The sequence below is a fragment of the Dermacentor variabilis genome, chromosome 1 (genome assembly GCF_050947875.1).
Source record: "Dermacentor variabilis isolate Ectoservices chromosome 1, ASM5094787v1, whole genome shotgun sequence".
Classification (NCBI taxonomy): domain Eukaryota; kingdom Metazoa; phylum Arthropoda; class Arachnida; order Ixodida; family Ixodidae; genus Dermacentor; species Dermacentor variabilis.
The window spans coordinates 223,915,382-223,931,974 of record NC_134568.1 but is presented as its reverse complement, the minus strand read 5'-3'; the positions used below and the strand labels follow the sequence as shown (position 1 = coordinate 223,931,974).

General features: G+C 45.4%; 1 protein-coding gene across 18 annotated transcripts in view; it reads right to left on the bottom strand.

Annotated features, from left to right (window-relative positions):
- vimar (visceral mesodermal armadillo-repeats) overlaps positions 1-16,593 on the bottom strand; it is a 386,590-nt gene that overhangs the window by 316,866 nt on the left and 53,131 nt on the right. For all 18 annotated transcript variants that reach the window (XR_012822810.1, XR_012822809.1, XR_012822820.1 and 15 more), the window contains exons 12-13: positions 14,386-14,475; positions 10,397-10,576 (exon numbers count right to left, since the gene is read on the bottom strand). Coding sequence is in view for 12 of the 18 variants with exons in the window: in XM_075669695.1 (XP_075525810.1) it covers positions 10,397-10,576; positions 14,386-14,475 (270 nt within the window). In the remaining 6 variants the exon portion in view is untranslated. The remainder of the gene's footprint in view (positions 1-10,396; positions 10,577-14,385; positions 14,476-16,593) is intronic.

Sequence of the window (16,593 nt, the reverse complement as noted above, 5' to 3'; positions counted from 1 at the left end):
AAGTTTCCTTGCCAATCTGCTGACAGCAGGGCACTGCATTCAAATGTAATTGTTTTCATGCTTAGCAGCGTTGCCGAGCTGCTTGGCAGGGACAACTGCATGTAAGCATTGGAAAAATTTTAGGATCAGCTTGATTAACTAAGGTTACTTGACTGGGGTTAATTAGCTGAACTGAGGTTGACTGGGGTTAACGCATAATTGGGATTCCACTGTATATGGTGCTGGTGAGCTACAAGGAATTTTCAGCAGTAAGTACTTCACAAATTGAGAGCTACAGCAGAAAAATAAGAGCACACATTGTAATGTGTGCACTTGAACAGCCCTAGATGTCCAAAATGGTTTTTAAAGGGCCTCTCACCAGGCCACATAGCAAATTTTGGTTATATGCTGGAACTTGTTACATGCTCTCTAGGGAGCATTCTGCCACCAATAATTTTTCGAATTATTTCATTATTAGCAGCGATAGAAATACAGTAGGACCTTGTTGACATGATCCCATTACACATGATTTCTCGGCGGAAAAGTCTGTGATCAAGAACACAAAACATGACCCTAGATAGTTACGCTTATATTTGACGGGTTCGTATGCTCCCGGAAAACATGATATTTCGGCACAAAATGCTCTGCGCATTGCCAAATTGAGATCGTATAATGCATTTTCTGGCCACTAGATCCCATGTAAACAAGAAAAGGCGCGAGGCAGGCGCAATCGAAAACAGTAGCCGCTCACCGCATCAGCTTCCCCACGATACTTACCCGCCCGTCTCAGGCGAAAATGCTGGCATGCACTTAATTTCTTATTCTAGTAGCAGCAAATCTCCTCCCAAGTCGCCGCATGCCGCATCTTCACCTATATGTTTTACAGCACATGGGGCCCAGTGCCGTTGGAAGCATACTGCACGCTTTTCATAGGCGATAACCCAAACGTGCCGCCGCTTCCTGCTGCAGGCGGTGCAATGTGACTGTCATGTTTTGCTCCGGCGGCAGCCGCCGTCACCCACCAGCTTGATTTTGTTCGTTTCCTTTGCCATCTTAAAAATTGACAGTCACTTAAGTATCCTTAGGTGATATGAATGTGAATGCATTAGGACTTGGCTAAGTTATTACCTTAAATTAATACTCCACCTTAATCCACCTTGCTCTAATTCATACCAAGCTTAATCCACTTCAATCCACCTTAATCCAATTTTGGGAGTGGGCCAGGTCTGACGCTGTGGCTGTTTACCATAGGATTTCGCAGTGCAAGCCCCAACAGGTCCAGTGCCAGGAGCGTAACGTCATCACTCGGTCACCTGGGTTTTAGTACCATTGGATGATAACAAAGGACGCCAGATTTTCCGCTTCATGGGGCATATAATGTTTTCGCATTAAAAGACTGCACAATAGGAAGACAACATAACATGTCTCAGGCCGTACTCCTTCACAGACTATAGAGGCTGACTGGAGATCTTGAACTCTTGTTCCCTTGCCCGGCTATCCATCATTAACTTTGTCTTCTGGATATTAATCTGCATATACATGTAATTAGATGTTAACTATGGTTGAGTTCGCTTTTTTGTAGTCACTTGGGATTATATGTTTTCCCAGTTAGTATGCTTATTATCATATTTTCCAAAACATATGAACGGGGTTCTGCTGTATATGAAGTGTCACGAACCCATAATTTCAGGAGGCGAGCTTCACGGCAGACATTGACACTCTCGCCAATTGCCTTTTCTAGCCTATGCAAGCAAAATTCCTTCCCTGCATGTTCCCCTACTGCAGCCGGAGGATCACGTCAGGTACACGTCACGGTCCCCACCTTTGTTCTTTTTTACTGTGATAGCAATTATATGGACATTCTAGGTACATTTCTGCCGTTGTCATAGCCGTCGTGCGCCATATTCGGTATATGCAATTGAAACCGTGCAAGGGCGAGCCAACAATGGCGGCTCCATCTTGAGCGCACAAGGGAGGAAAGTGGGAAGGAAGCGTGCCGTCTTCCGCCACGGACAAGTCATCAGGGGGAGGGGAGGAGGGCGTTCTACTTGGGCAGTTGCCGAGTATGGCACGGCTGCACGGGCCCTATCTTGAAAGCGATCTGCAATGGGGGTAAGAGTTCACCGAGTACTGATAGCTTCATGTACACTGTGTTTTTGCTGCTTAGTTCATGTTGAAGCAAGAGGCAGCATGAAAGTCAATTTCCTCGCTGGTGCTGCCGCACTTCCTTACTCGAGCATTTTTGACTGAGTTTCTGTGGTCATCGAATGAGTTGTGTTCATGTTTGCTTGTGCGCGCTGACACCATGCTTGTTAATTTAGTTAGTAAGCGAATGTTTACAAGTCTACATGGTACATAAAACTACTATCCTTACTTCGTATAGCTGTCCACTAATTTGCTATCGTAATCGACGCTTCACCTTTCGGGCAAAACTGCAACCTTTTTTCTCACATTTTTGCTGCACGGTGCATTACCCGTGACGGTCTCACGCAAGCACAAGCTCCTGCGTTGGGTTTTGTTTCACTCTGTGCACGATCTTGCAAGTTGTGCACGAGGACACCTGCGTTGTTGTCTGGCTGCTTCTGTGAAATGGATCCCTCAGTGCACGAACGTTTTAAGAAGCTGGCCCAGCTCATCGATCCATACCACAATACACCACGTCATTGTAGCACTGAAACCGCCATCAGAGACGATGCCCCTAACTAGCAGTATGATTGGTCAGTGCCACATGAAAACTGAGATAGATGTGAGTGGATGAAAGGTCATGATCGTGGTAACAACTGGAACACGGTAGAAAACAGCATAGTTTCGTTCTCTGTGTGCCAACTACATGACGTGAGAACAAGCAAATGAAACGGAAGTACATCTCTCTTGCTATGGTACAAAGTAAACCAAAGACACGTAGGTACTCAGCTTGTATGTTTTATTATTTCTCTAAACTTTAACTTGTCTATTGAAGCAACAGATCAAACTAATAACTGACGTTGTCTTGAATAATTCTCGAAGTCACGTGTTGCTGTGAGTGGCGTCACAGCACTGCAATTTACACAGGCACACTTTTGCAATTGACGTCGACTCTCCAGCTGAGAGCGTGGTGGCCACGAGTGAGGAGAAGGGTGCATGGTATTTGGTTTGAAATTTCAGCGCCTTTTTGCGGCACGTAGCGGTGTAATATATTGCAGACACAATCGTTAATGCGCATCGTATGCACTGCACTGCACTTGTCAGCTCAAAATGGCCAGACATTGGTGAGAGACTCGCCCGGGCTTTTATATATGCCCTTACTTTGTTGGCAAAGAAAGACTAGAGGCAAGGCAATTTGTTGGCTTTCCAAATACTATATGGCAGCTAGACCTCATAATAAAGATTTTTTGGTCAATTTAACAAGAAACCACAACTTTCGACTGCTGCCTCGTTATCTATGGAAGTGATGCTCCCAACACTCCTGACAGAACAGTGTAGCTGAAGTGCAGAAATGAAAGAAGTCAAGCATTGACAACAGGAACTTGAGTCACAATAAAGAACGCAGGTCTCATACTCATGTGAGGCACTAAACAGCATGTGTGATGCACTGCGGGTGAGGAGACTTATCTAAAGCAGACAACTTAGGCAGGAAGGCTGGTAATAGTGAGAGTACCCAGGAGAACCACATAGGTGACACAAGAGCTCCATAAGATGCGAGCCATTTGCTACCTGCACATTGACTCCTGCTGTACTCTGCATTTCATGATGCTGACATTAATTAGTTTTCCAGACTATATTTCAGGCCCTTGAGTATTTTTGGTGCAAGCGCGTCTGCCACCACAGTGCCATCGACACTACCTGCCAGTAACAAACAATGATTGAGTCAGACGTTATGCAGCCTAGCTATGGGTGGCTGCTTGTCAAACAATTTGCTAGTCCTTGGACAACTATTCAATGGCTGTAAATGTCTGGTTCCCACCAAATTCATCTGTATATGTTTTAGGGTGGAGTACTGAAGGCTGCCGTGTTTCTAAAAGTTCATGACTAAATTCGCACAGCATGAAATCGTCTGCCAGTGATGAACAGTCAAGGCGACATGCAACCTGTGCAGTGCATTGTTACTGCATATTATGGCAGGCTACACACATCACACTAGGCACAAGGGAGGTGCAGCAGCAGATTAAATTTTAAGGAGGTACTGCTGCACCAAAGCACAAGATCAACGACAAAATCATTTTGGAGCTTCCTTCTGGCTGTTGGCAGAATAAAATGTGACCAAATGTTTTACCTGTCATCTGTGTTTTTGGGCTGCCTGAATATTTAGGACAATATTGTGATCACTTCAATGTTTAAAAAAAGAAAAAAGAACAGAGACTAAGAAAAAAAGAATTGGTCAGCTACTGCATTCAGCTCCAAGTAGAGCGAGTTACAGTCGCCGAACAATTTTCCGGACCTTGCAGGGACCGAAAAATATTCCGAAAAATCAAACAGTCCAAAAAATTTGTTCAGCCAAAATGAATCTTAAATGGCTTAAATGAATCTCTGATAAAGTCTTGCCTCATACTATGCATGGAGGCAATCAGTTTTGCTTGGACTTGTGCAAGACTGACATCTCCGTGTACAGTCGACAAGAGCGTAACCACATTAGCGATCTCTGCCAACGCAGATTGAAGAAACGAGCCAGGTTTCTTCACACTACTTGGCTCTTGCAAAGGTACAGGAGCAAAGGTGTGAAGGCGCTGAGCACACAAATGCAAAGCCGCACAAACACGCAAAGATGCGACATGCGCGAGGCACACTTGCTCTGTGGACACACCACGTGCAGAATGGTGAACGAAGGAAGAAAGGAAGGAAAAAGTGGAGAAGGAAAGGCAGGGAGGTTAACCAGTTTAGCTTAACTATAGTGCCTAGAATATACTGGGTAGTGTGCCGTGCACCCGCTCTTTTCAATGGAGGAGCTTGGCACCGCCTGCAATGAATGCCCACGGTGGCCAGCAGAGGTCGCTGCTATACGGGTGGATGCAGACTGCGCGTGTCATCTGCTTTGCGCATCAGTTTCGCAGCCGTTGCGTCGGTTTCTATGTTTGCGTTTTCTGTCTCATTAGAGCGTTGCGTGTTTGTTCTTGGTGTTGTCAAAGAGTGAGTACATCGCTGCTGTGTTCGTGTGCTTGTCATTACGAGAACTATGTGGTGGCGGTGAAAAAATGGCGAAGCTAGAGTGCAAGGAGAGGACCTGCTTTGTGCCGTTGTGTAGAAGCGGTTACCGCTCGAACAAAGGGCGCGTATCCTTGTTCACTCCACCATCTGATACGAAGCGGTAGCAGAATGGGCAAGAATGACCAGGAGAACGGACAGAAGGCTGGCACCAACTGCTGTGGCTTGTGAAAAACATTTAGAAAACAGTTTAGTCCAGCGTGCATTCTCTATCACCGTGAACGGCGTTGTCCACGAGATTCCCCGCGATAAAACACGCCTGAAACCTTACACCATACCAACGATATTTCCTGAGTATCCTAAGCATGCACCTTGTGAGTGCCAGAAAAAAGAAAAACAAGAACAAAGGAGCAGTAGTACTATACTGCAGGTTATGTTGCACAAAAGATCACTGCCAAAAATTCTTGACGACAGTGTGCAGGCTTAATTCCTTTGCGTAAGTAAAGCTGAAGCTAGTGCCAACGCTGCTTCATATTGCACTACCCATTTTGACAATGGAGGCAAAAAAAGAGGTGAGGCGTGCAGACAGGACACAAGAGTAGAGAAGTGGACAACACGAACAGCGTTCGTGTTGTCCACTTTTCTACTCTTGTGTCCTATCTGCACGCCTCACCTCTTTTTTTTGCATTATGAATCCTTACCAACTAGCTCAGCTTTCTGTCGTTCTAAGTTGACAATGGAGGCCTTGTCTATCTTAGTCAGACCTTGTCAACCGCTGTGAAGGCCATGGAAGATGCTTTTACTGTCTTCTTTAGCAAAAACAAGTTACATGTCGCGAGTCTAGCTGATTTTTCAGGTCAGCTCCAGACACTGGCCTTTCCACGACTAGGGTGCCCAGAGGGCCCAGAGCAGGAAAAACCAGCTTTGACAGCAGTTGTAAAGTTCTATGTTTTCTTGAGGATTCGTTTTTGTAAAAGGCATCAACAAAGAGAGGGAAGCGCAAAGGCAATGGCAGAAGCTCCGTAAACTGCGTCACTGCCACTAGAGTTATCTTCTTCATGTATGTGTACATTATCTCATATCTAGTGCTGTCTTGTGCCTGTGTTTGACTGTTGTTACGCTTGAATAAAAGCTTTGTTAGGCTCAAATAAAAGAGATGTTAATTATTTTTGTTCACGCATATCAGAAATAAAAAGAAATCTGCACGTATTTACCTAGTATAAAAAATGTATAGTACACAGAACACCACAGTTAATTTTACAGGCTAATTTATTTACTTAGCATACCCGCCGGGCCCAATGGGCATTATGAGGGGATGGGTATATGGTTTACAAAAAATCAAAAACATTCAAGCCTATGAGGACAACAGCAAGATAAATAGGCAGAAACAGCAGCAAATAAAAAGAAAGAACAGCAAAATTCAAGTCATTTCAAAAGATGATCGGCTACAACAGCCTTGAAGGGTTATGCATTAATATAACATTAATAGAACAGTAACGTAACCTTAAAATTCTTTTACTTTATTAGAATAAAAAACGCAATCTAAAGCTTACCCTAAAAAAATTACGCTGCCCCATCATCGCTAGAATAAAAAACTTAAGTGTCCTTACCTATCACCTAAGAGACATGAAGGTGAACGCCTTGTAAAGCCTACTGTAATCCAACCTAATCCTCCTTCATCCGCTCTAATCCCCCTTAATCTCCCTAATTCACCTTAATCCAATCATTAATCAATAATTAAATTTGCTAATCATTAATCATCTCTTATACTCGGCTGGACATGCTTTGGTTCGCTTCTGGCCTTCCTCGGATCGTGTGATATGTTCTGTACCTCACAACACGACCTTGAAACATGAAGATCTAAGGCTTCTGCCTTAAAAATCACGTTTTCTCTTTGCCAGCATGGAAACACATGAGGTTCCCCGCTCGAAGCCGAGCTGAGCTAGCACAAGCTTTTCACGCAAGCGACAAGCGCTAAAGAAGCCTGTTGTAATCAAAACAAACCCTAATCAGTAATCAGCTGCCCACATTTTAACTGTGCTGCTGCTACGGCTTAATAAAAACAGAAAGCGCAGCAGCCCGCTTGCCGATGCGGTGGAAACACGGCGGGCTACGAAGACTGGATGGTGCCGCGGCACCCACCTGCACTGCAGCGCTCCTAGCGGCAGCCGCCGGCATTCATTGCATCCGGTGCCACCCGGGAGGCCGCGGATGACACACTAGGCAGTATATTTTAGGCACTATAGCTTAAAGGGACACTAAAGGTTACTATTAAGTCAACGTGGACTGTTGAAATACCATCCCAGAAACCTCGAAACGCTTGTTTCGTGCCAACGAGAGACTTATTTTAAGAGAAAATGCGTTCTGAAGCGTCCGCGTACCTCTAGCGCAGTTCAAATCGCCCGCCCTCCGATCGAGGAGAACTGACATCATGGTCTCATAGTGACGTTGCGCCATCGGTGAGTAGAACGGCGTCCGCAGACGGCGCTACGGCTTTTCTGCGCAAAACGCGAACGCGCGGCCAGAAACAGAGCCAAGACAGAGCCGACAGCAGAGCGAAAGCGGGAGTATGGTGGCTAGCGGAAGGAGAAACGAATTACGTCCCACGTTACGTCCCACGGCACACGGAGAGTCCGTTTTCGTTAAACTATAGGCTGCAGCGAGCTCGCAGCGTGGTCGGCGTGGTCTATGAGAAGCGACGAGCCTTTTCGCACTCGCAACAGGGCATAAAAATGTGCGAATCGACGCAAAACTCGGCCTAGAAACGTGCTTCGCCACAGCCAGGGCTCAATACGACCCAAGCTGGCACGACCCAGATGTCGTTTCCCGCACCGCCACCAGGCGCCGCTACTATACCTCACACTCCAGCGCAAGACGCCCATAAGCTGGTACTTCATTCTATGACGCTAACTTCGACGCTCGTCGCAATGGACCCTGACACCGACAGATTGGCTCGCGATGGTGGGCTCAACTTCAGCGATTTGAGCACCGACGAGCGCGACCTGCTTCTGAGGGCTCGCACTGCCGGCGTCGTTGCGTACTACGACGGCGGCCTCGACACCGGCTCTCCAGAGCGGGAAAGCAACGAGGGCTTCCCACGGCATCACATGGACGTGGCATTCTCGCTGCTTGTTCCAAATGAAAGTTTCGCGAGCAGAACCCTCACAGCACGACGCGATAACGAAACTACTGAAACTCCAAAGCGTGCGCGGCGCAGAGTCGAGCGAAAACGAAACCTTTCGAACACCCATATTACTGAAGGGTAACGTCAAAATGTTATTTTTTCCTAGAATCGAATAGACGTAGACAAGTAGCATTTTTTCCGGCTTATAATCGAATGAAATGATATTTTTAATAAGAGTAGTTGAGTATTAGTAACACAAATTATGAGGAGACCTTTCGTCATCGGGCTAGTACCGGAATGTCGCTGGGGGGTCTCAAATCGTGTCATGCATTTACCTCAATTTCTCCGTTACTAAAGCTCTGTTCGCGATTATATTGACGCCTTAGACGTTCTAGAACATTGCTCTACCACTTTAACTTGAGTTTCTGGTAACCTTTAGTGTCCCTTTAACCGGTTTGCTGCTCTACACATGGGAGCGGGATGGGGGGGATGAAAGATGGGGAGGAGAGGGAGAGCACATAGCACAGCACACACATAGTCAGTTACAGTCTGTCACTCTTGCGCGGTACGTGACATCACTGTCACAGCTGCTTGTCCAAGCCCGTCTCTTTCATAAACCAAAGTAGTCCCTTCGTCGCCTTCAGCTGCGGTGTCTTCTGTTGGCGATATGTGAAAATAGTTGCAACTGACAATGGTCTATTGTCAAGGTGTGCTAGAATGGATGCCAGCGACTGTCTCTGAACATTATATTCAAGACAGACGCACAGAATTTGTTCTAGCGTCTCCTCGCAAAGACAGGCATTGCAGAGAGCATTGTCAGCCATTCCAATGCGAAATGAGTAAGATTTCGTGAAGGTCACCCCTAGCCATAAGCGATAAAGCAGTCGACTCTCTTCGGCGGACTCCAGTTGGCATACAGAGATGCATCAAAGAGGGCAGGTGGTATTACCGGTTGCTCCGGTTGGTCTGGCTGTTTAGTGCGCGCCATACAGAGAGCGTGATCTCCTGTGCAAGAACTCGAAGTCTGTTAGCTACGTCGGACTGTGAAAGTGGTATGGCCTCTTCTTGTGCGTCTTCGAGAGCTGCCCGAGCAGCATTATCGGCGTCTTAGTTTCCTATGACACCGCAGTGACTTGGCAGCCACTGAAACGTCATGTGGTGTCCTTTCTTATGTGATGTATGGAGTAGGCATCTAATATCGAATACAAGCTGTTCGAATGGTGCGCGACACAGAGCTGATAGCACAGATTGTAGGGCTGCCTTTGAGTCACTGAAGATTGACCATTGTCGAGGTAGTTCCCGATTGACGAAACAAAGTGCAGCGCAAAGAGCAGCTAGTTTCGCAGATGTCGAAGTCGTTGGGTGGTCAGTCCTAAAGCTGATGGTAATAGCTCTTGCTGGGACAACCACAGAACCGGACGAACACTGGATGCTGGTGGAACCACCAGTTTAAATATGTACACTGTCCGTGTACCTCTCGTGCAGAAGAAGCAGAGACAGTTTCAGCACAGGTGACGACAGCTTAGACTTTTTCCCCGATTCCTGGTACACTGAGATGGACTGTGGGGCTGATAAGACACCAAGGGGGTATCAATGGTTTAGATGCAGCGGTGAAGCCCGAGGGAAGTTTGTCGTTGTACTTGATGATAGTGGGTGTTGGGGGCCCAGGTTGGCAAACTGTCCGCGACAAGGCCAGGGCGCGCAATCCAGTTTATACGAATGTACGGAGGTAGTTGGTGAACAAAACTCCCACACAAAGCGATTATGATGATAGTGATGACAAAAGAGCAGAGCATGGCCTCCGAGATGGGAGGATGGCATGCACCTCCCAATCTTTGAGGCTACAGAGCAGGCCACTGGAAGTCAAGCCTGGCCAAGCCAGCAGAAAATTTAAGATCGGGTACCATGGCTCGAAATGAGCAATTTAGTTTGGAAAATCAAACTTTAGGGCCTAAATGTGTCTGAAAAATTGGTCACGAAAATGCATTTGCTCTATAGGAACCTTGGCGGTGCATTCATGAAGTCCGGAATATCTAAGTCCAAATTTTAGGAGTCCGAAAAATCTGTTGGCAACTGCATTAATGCCGCCAGCTGCCAGCTAAAACGCTCTACTGTCCAAGTGAGATGCAGAAGCAGGCTAGCATGTCAGCATGCCAAGGAGGAAGGAGTACTCACCAGATGGCGGTGGACTGAGGGAAAGTGTGAGAGCCAGCAGCCCCTCAGCCTGCATGAGACTATGCTCGGAGGAAAGCATGGACACCCAGTGCGGCAATGCACCCAGACGGCATAGTACTGCTTTGGCTTCAGGTGATGCACTGTTTTTCGCTATCCAGGCCAATAGCCGCACTGATTCACCTGCCATAGAAATAAGTGAAAGACTATTAACACCCTGCCACAATTTATTTCGCACCATAGCATAAGACTGCAAACTCACCAACACTGAGTAAACTCACTCATGTCCATTTCTCAGGTGTAAAAATTAACATGCGACTGCTGGTGAGGGAGGACCACAGTACATATTAACGCGAGTGAAAATCGGAGAGTGTGATTAGACATGAATATGAATGCAAGTGAGTGCCTTTAAGTGTGAGTAAACATGAGTATGAATGTGAGCGAGTGCCGATGAGCATGAGCAAATGTGAGAGTGATTTTGGCTAATCCCAGTATTCTAGATCATTCCTGCACTCCACACTCCACCTTTAATCAAGAAAGTAGATGGCAGTGCCACCCACTGATAGAAGAAGTCACTGCACTCCATCATTATCCATGGCTATTCCTGAGAAGCATAGTGTCTTCTTTAGTCAAGCAGTGGCACTGTGCTCAACTCAGTGAAGTGAATAAAAAGGCTAGAGTCTAAGACTATTGAGAATATGGGGGTAAGTACCGGTGAGCGTCAGTGGATGCAATTGTGAACGTGAGATTGCTGCTACGTGTAAGTGGATGCAAGCGCAATGTTTGTTTATGCACTACACCAGTCACAAGCTATGCCAAAATTCAAACACCAGTTCAGGCAGATGTACACTGTTAGACGTCAACACAGCGATGCCATGAGGACCAAGGTGATGTTTAATCCTTATTGGGTGGTGACAAGAGGTGTATGCAGAGATAAGAACAACACCTATGTAATACAGTCAAATCCTGGCGATATGATCCCAAATGATCCGAATTTCCAGGTGATACAAATTTTAAAGTTCTCACCAGAATGCATTAAGTTCAACACGCTCTGTTTCGGGATGACTTGAATGCCCTGATGGGCCGCAGAGTGTTATGAAAATTTCTGAGCCCCATGATATCTCTCATACCAATCAATCAATGGATCAATCAATGAATCAATCAGAGAAGCACGGCTGTGACACTGTTGTAATGTCGCGGGTCCTTGTGGCCACAAAGGTTTCATGGATGGTGTTGTGCCAGGTACCAGATGAAGGAAAGGGTCCGAGTGATATTCAAGAGATGAGAAGAAGTTTATATTCAAACGTACATGGCCGAGTTTTTAAACATGGCTTCAACTCTCGGAGCACACTACGTGCCAGAGTCTTTTTATGCCTGAGCATCCCTTCACAGCAGTCCAGATGCACTTTTTATGCCGTTTATTTCAGTCTTTCACTCGATGAGGGAATTCACTGGCCAATCACAAACGATGAACCGTTCACCCCCTCCTGTTTCCAACGTCCCACCATTGCCGGCTCTCTTGTCTCCAATGTTGCACAATACGAGGCAACCACACGGCAAACTGTGAACCCGCCGTTGACATCCTTTCCCCGGGAGTCCTTGACAATGACCCTGTCATCAATTAGTGGCCTCTTCGCGACGGTCAATCCATCAGGATTGGGAGACCGGCCTTTGCGGTAGTCGGAAGGCAACGTTGTTGTCTTGAAGTGAGCTGTCATTTTTGGGAGTTCGAAAAGCCAGAGATCTGGAACATGACTGCTTGTACGTAAGACTCAGGCGACTCTGGCTGAGTTGCCTTGAGTGAACGATGAGGCGTGATAAGCCCCCATGACTGCTGCATGTCTGCCGGTGCAGCATCCTTTGTGCCGAGGGATGACCAGGCACAACACTCCGTTGCAAAGGGTGCATACGAAATCTTGGTACAGTCAAACCATGACATTACAAACACGGATATAATGAATTATTGGATATAAAGAAGCAAATTTAAAATTTGCTTGGTCATGCTTTAAATCAATAGAGTATTCTCTGGCTATTACGAAGCCAAAAATGCAGGATCTGACACAGTATCAGTTATAGCAAAGCACATTTTTGTTTTTACATGCTTCAAAATGTATATATTCTTGTAGCAAAAATGTCAAATACAGTTGCCAACTCATTTTTCAGACAACCGATTTTTTGGACTGCGAGACTGATATGTACACAAGCACTAATGTATAATGTCAACCAAAATTTCAGATGCTGCACAGTGTCCCTCAATTTTTCGGGGATCTACCATGCGTGCGATGCCACAAACATGGTTGCCATTAAAAAAGTTGCAGACATGTCAACAAGGTATGAAACTGGAACTTTGGTTGCCGGCTCCTGACGAAGCAGCGCTGGTTAGGCCTGGCGGCCCAAGCAGCGTGGCTGTGCCAAAAATTTGGCGACAGGAGGCTGACTGGCTGTTGACAAGCCACACTGCTATTGAGCGTGAGATCAGACACGCATGGGCTAGTAGCCAACTTCAGATCCACATGTTGTCCGCTCAGTGTCCGAAAAGTCTGTCGGCGACTGTACTTGGCAATAGCAACTTAAAAAGGTACATAAAGGACTCGAGTACGTGCATTTTGGCCAATGGCTTGGCTTGGTTAGACTACAGTTGGCAAGCCAATGGGCACATCCTGCGCGATAGCAACCATCATACGGCAGCCTATTCACAGCTGTGTAGAGTGCATGTATGTCATTATTGCTGTTCCCATGACACACAAAGTCAAATGGCTTCATAGGGAAGTGCTTGGGACCTCCAAAATCCTTTACTATACAGATCACTTCATTGCAAATATTCTACCACAGTTAAGCCTCAATATAATGAAGTCAGTAAAACAGGCGATTTACTTTATCATACTGAAATTTCGTTATGTTGAAATTCAATCTTTTATAAAAATCAGTCGCCAATGGATCTTTCTTACACGAGAGGGGCTACAAAATTTTCCAAACTATCGGGCAATCGGAGAAAGCAAATTGGAATGAGAATAAATTTTTTAACATTTGATAGTTGGCGACGAAAGCTACGGTTTTATGCCGTGTCGACGATATCTTCACATCGGTGGTACAAAGCAAAACGAGCCACGTTTGTGCATCCACTCCGCCCCCGTGACTGATAGTGTCGTCCAACATGAAACGACACTATGATGAAACGTGCTGGCAGCAGGGAGCAAATGCTTCATCTGCTTCTCGCTTAATGCATCTCGAACTTGAGATTACGCAACTACCAGCATTAAACGTATGGGAAGACAGCGTATAATGCCCCACCATCTCAGCTCGCAGTCTTTGCACACACGCAGCAGATTACCTCTAAAACAGGGCATGCAGGCTGCTTACATGCTCTGCCAGGCTGACATCCATGCGCAGCCATGGCCACGCTAGAAATCCTACCTGCTCCCCCCCACTCCCCAGGTTTCTGTTAGGTCATGAGTGCAGACACATGAGAGATATGCCTCATTTTCCTTACCTGTGTGCGCATGTGTGAGTTGCGAGAGAGAAATGTGGGGACTACACCTGGGTACTCCATCACGTAACGGCGGCAGTGAAATTTGTTAATATTGAAATCGCGTATAAACACACTTTGTTATATTGAGATTCCAAATACATGATGTGCTATGGGCAAGAAGTTATAGAAAGGTAAACATTTCTTTAATAGGGACTTTCATGAAAATAAGTTTCGTTCATAGCAGTCATTCATGAAAATATGTTTTTCATTAATATTAAAAATGGCCACCAGACGTGTCTAATTCAACTTACCTGAACACCCTCTCCCGTCTTTCTGCAGAAACTAAGCACACTTGTGCTTCCTTAATGCTTATTGAGCAAAATCTTGCTTTTGATAGCAATAAAAAGTTTCTTATGGCAATTACCACTACCCAAGCCTTTCTATACACAGCAATGCCTGAATTTAATAACACAAATGTGAATGGTTAGGCAGCAATAAGTGAACAGTAAAGAACATATCTCACCTTTGACACCTGGGTGGTCCTCAGTGCTACACCACGTCACAAGGTGCTTCACCAGTTGCTCATTTAGGCCCAACTTTGTAGCCACAACCTCTGCACAACCAAGTCAATGTGCTCATCAGAAAGCAGAAGGAAAAATTATATTGGAAAGCAATGCAACTAAGGCAATGCTTTACAACAAACTTTGTAACAGCAATTGGCAATGACGTCTAGAAAAATGTGCATGACCATTAATTTCTGCTTTGCCCTGGAGAGCTTAACAGTGACTTAGCCACTATTAAATCATTGTGCAAAGCTGAGAATTAAGGCAGTCTGAATAATGCTGCGAGCCTGTTACCGGTAACCACATAGAGTTTATATTATACAGTTAAATCTTGATATAACAAAGTAGGTAAAATCAGCACTTTGCTTCATTATATCGAAAATTCATTGTACTGAAATTCGACCTTTTATGCAAATAAGTACAGTCGCCGATCGATATTTCTTACATGGAAAGGGGCTGCGGAATTTTCCAAACTATCGGACAACCGAAAAAAGCAAATTTGAATTAGAAAACAATTCATTTTGATGAATTTGACAGTCTGCGCCGAAGCCATCTTGGCATGCCCACTCTGCACATGCGGTAGATTATCTCTAAATCAGGGTGCGCTGCTGTGTATGCACTCAACCACGCTTACAGCCCTGTGCAGCCACGGCTGAGACGCACAGCAGAAATCGTGACGTACGCTAACTTACCCCTCTCCTCTCTCCCTCCGCCCACCTGCCCACCCCCACCTCACGCACGCGCTTGATCACGTTACCGCGAGCTCGCTTCCCTCCCCCCTTTCCCTTTGCTCGCGTAGAAAGGCGGCATTCCTAAAGCCACCATATTTCTTGTCTCACCCTTCAATGCTTTCACTTGCACCTATAGCACAAAGTGCATGGGGCACGATAGGATCTTACCGTACTTGGACTTCATAGGAACATGATGCGGCTCTACTTCAGCAGTCGCTCTTGTCATGGCACGCGCGATTTGAGACGTGCATTTGAAAGTAGCCTCTTGTAATTCAATAATTTGACCGTCTGCATCCGCGGAAGTTTCTATTTATTGTCTCAGCATTCCATTGCGGCGGAAGCAAAATTTTGTTATACTGAAATCGCATACAAACACACTTTATTATTTATTTATTTCATGATACCTAACAGGCCCCTAGAGGCATTGTGTAAGGGGGGAGAGAACACTCAAAGATTATAATATACGACAATTGGAATACATATGTGAATACATATACAAAATATACAGTGTAAGAAATGTGCTAGCATACAGTAATGTGGTGTTACAATCATACAATGAACAAACCGAATGCTTTTATATTGAGGTTCTAAATACATGATGCTCTGTGACAGAAGGTTCTAGAAAGTTAAATACTTCATTATATTGAGAATTTCGTAATATTAATGTTTGTTATATTGAGGTTTAACTGTACATGCAGCATGTACAAACCATCAAAATTACTATTAAAATGACTAATTGCAAAACTGTGCACCATGATGCACTGCAACGAACCCTTAGCAAACAATGGAAAAAGACCTAAAACAGAATTTTTGGAGGTGATCTGGTGTGGGTCATGCGATGCAAAAATGTGACATGCAAAGGTAGTCATGCGAATTATTTGGTGCTGGGCATCTTTACTTTGCTTCGCTAGGCATGTGGTTTAAATTTTGGGAAGGCTACATATGAACTAACATGTGCTAGGCTTGCTTGCTGCAATGGATAAACTTCTGCTAAACAGGCCATCCAATGATGGCATTGTATGCCCAAAAACTGCACTGTGAACATTGAGGAATGCCATAGTGGAGAACTCCAGATTTAAAGGAGTACCAACATGATATTGTTTTTTTTCTTGCCTTAATGAGGGCTCTAGACCCCTAAACCCCAGAAAAATATAGTGGCAAGCCTCATCATCATCATCGTCAGCCTGGCTACGCCCACTGCAGGGCAAAGGCCTCTCCCATAGTGGCAAGCCTCAGAGAGCCCCAAATAATTTAATATACAGTAGACTTCCTTCAATTCGACAGCAGTTAATTGTATTTTTCGGTTAATTCGATCCTGACTGGAGTCCCAGCCAGCACCTATACATTTCTATGGAATTGAACTTTAATTATTTCAATCCTAAAATTAGCCTTTGCTCGATAATTCAAACTAGGCTGGTCACCACGCACGTGCCCGAC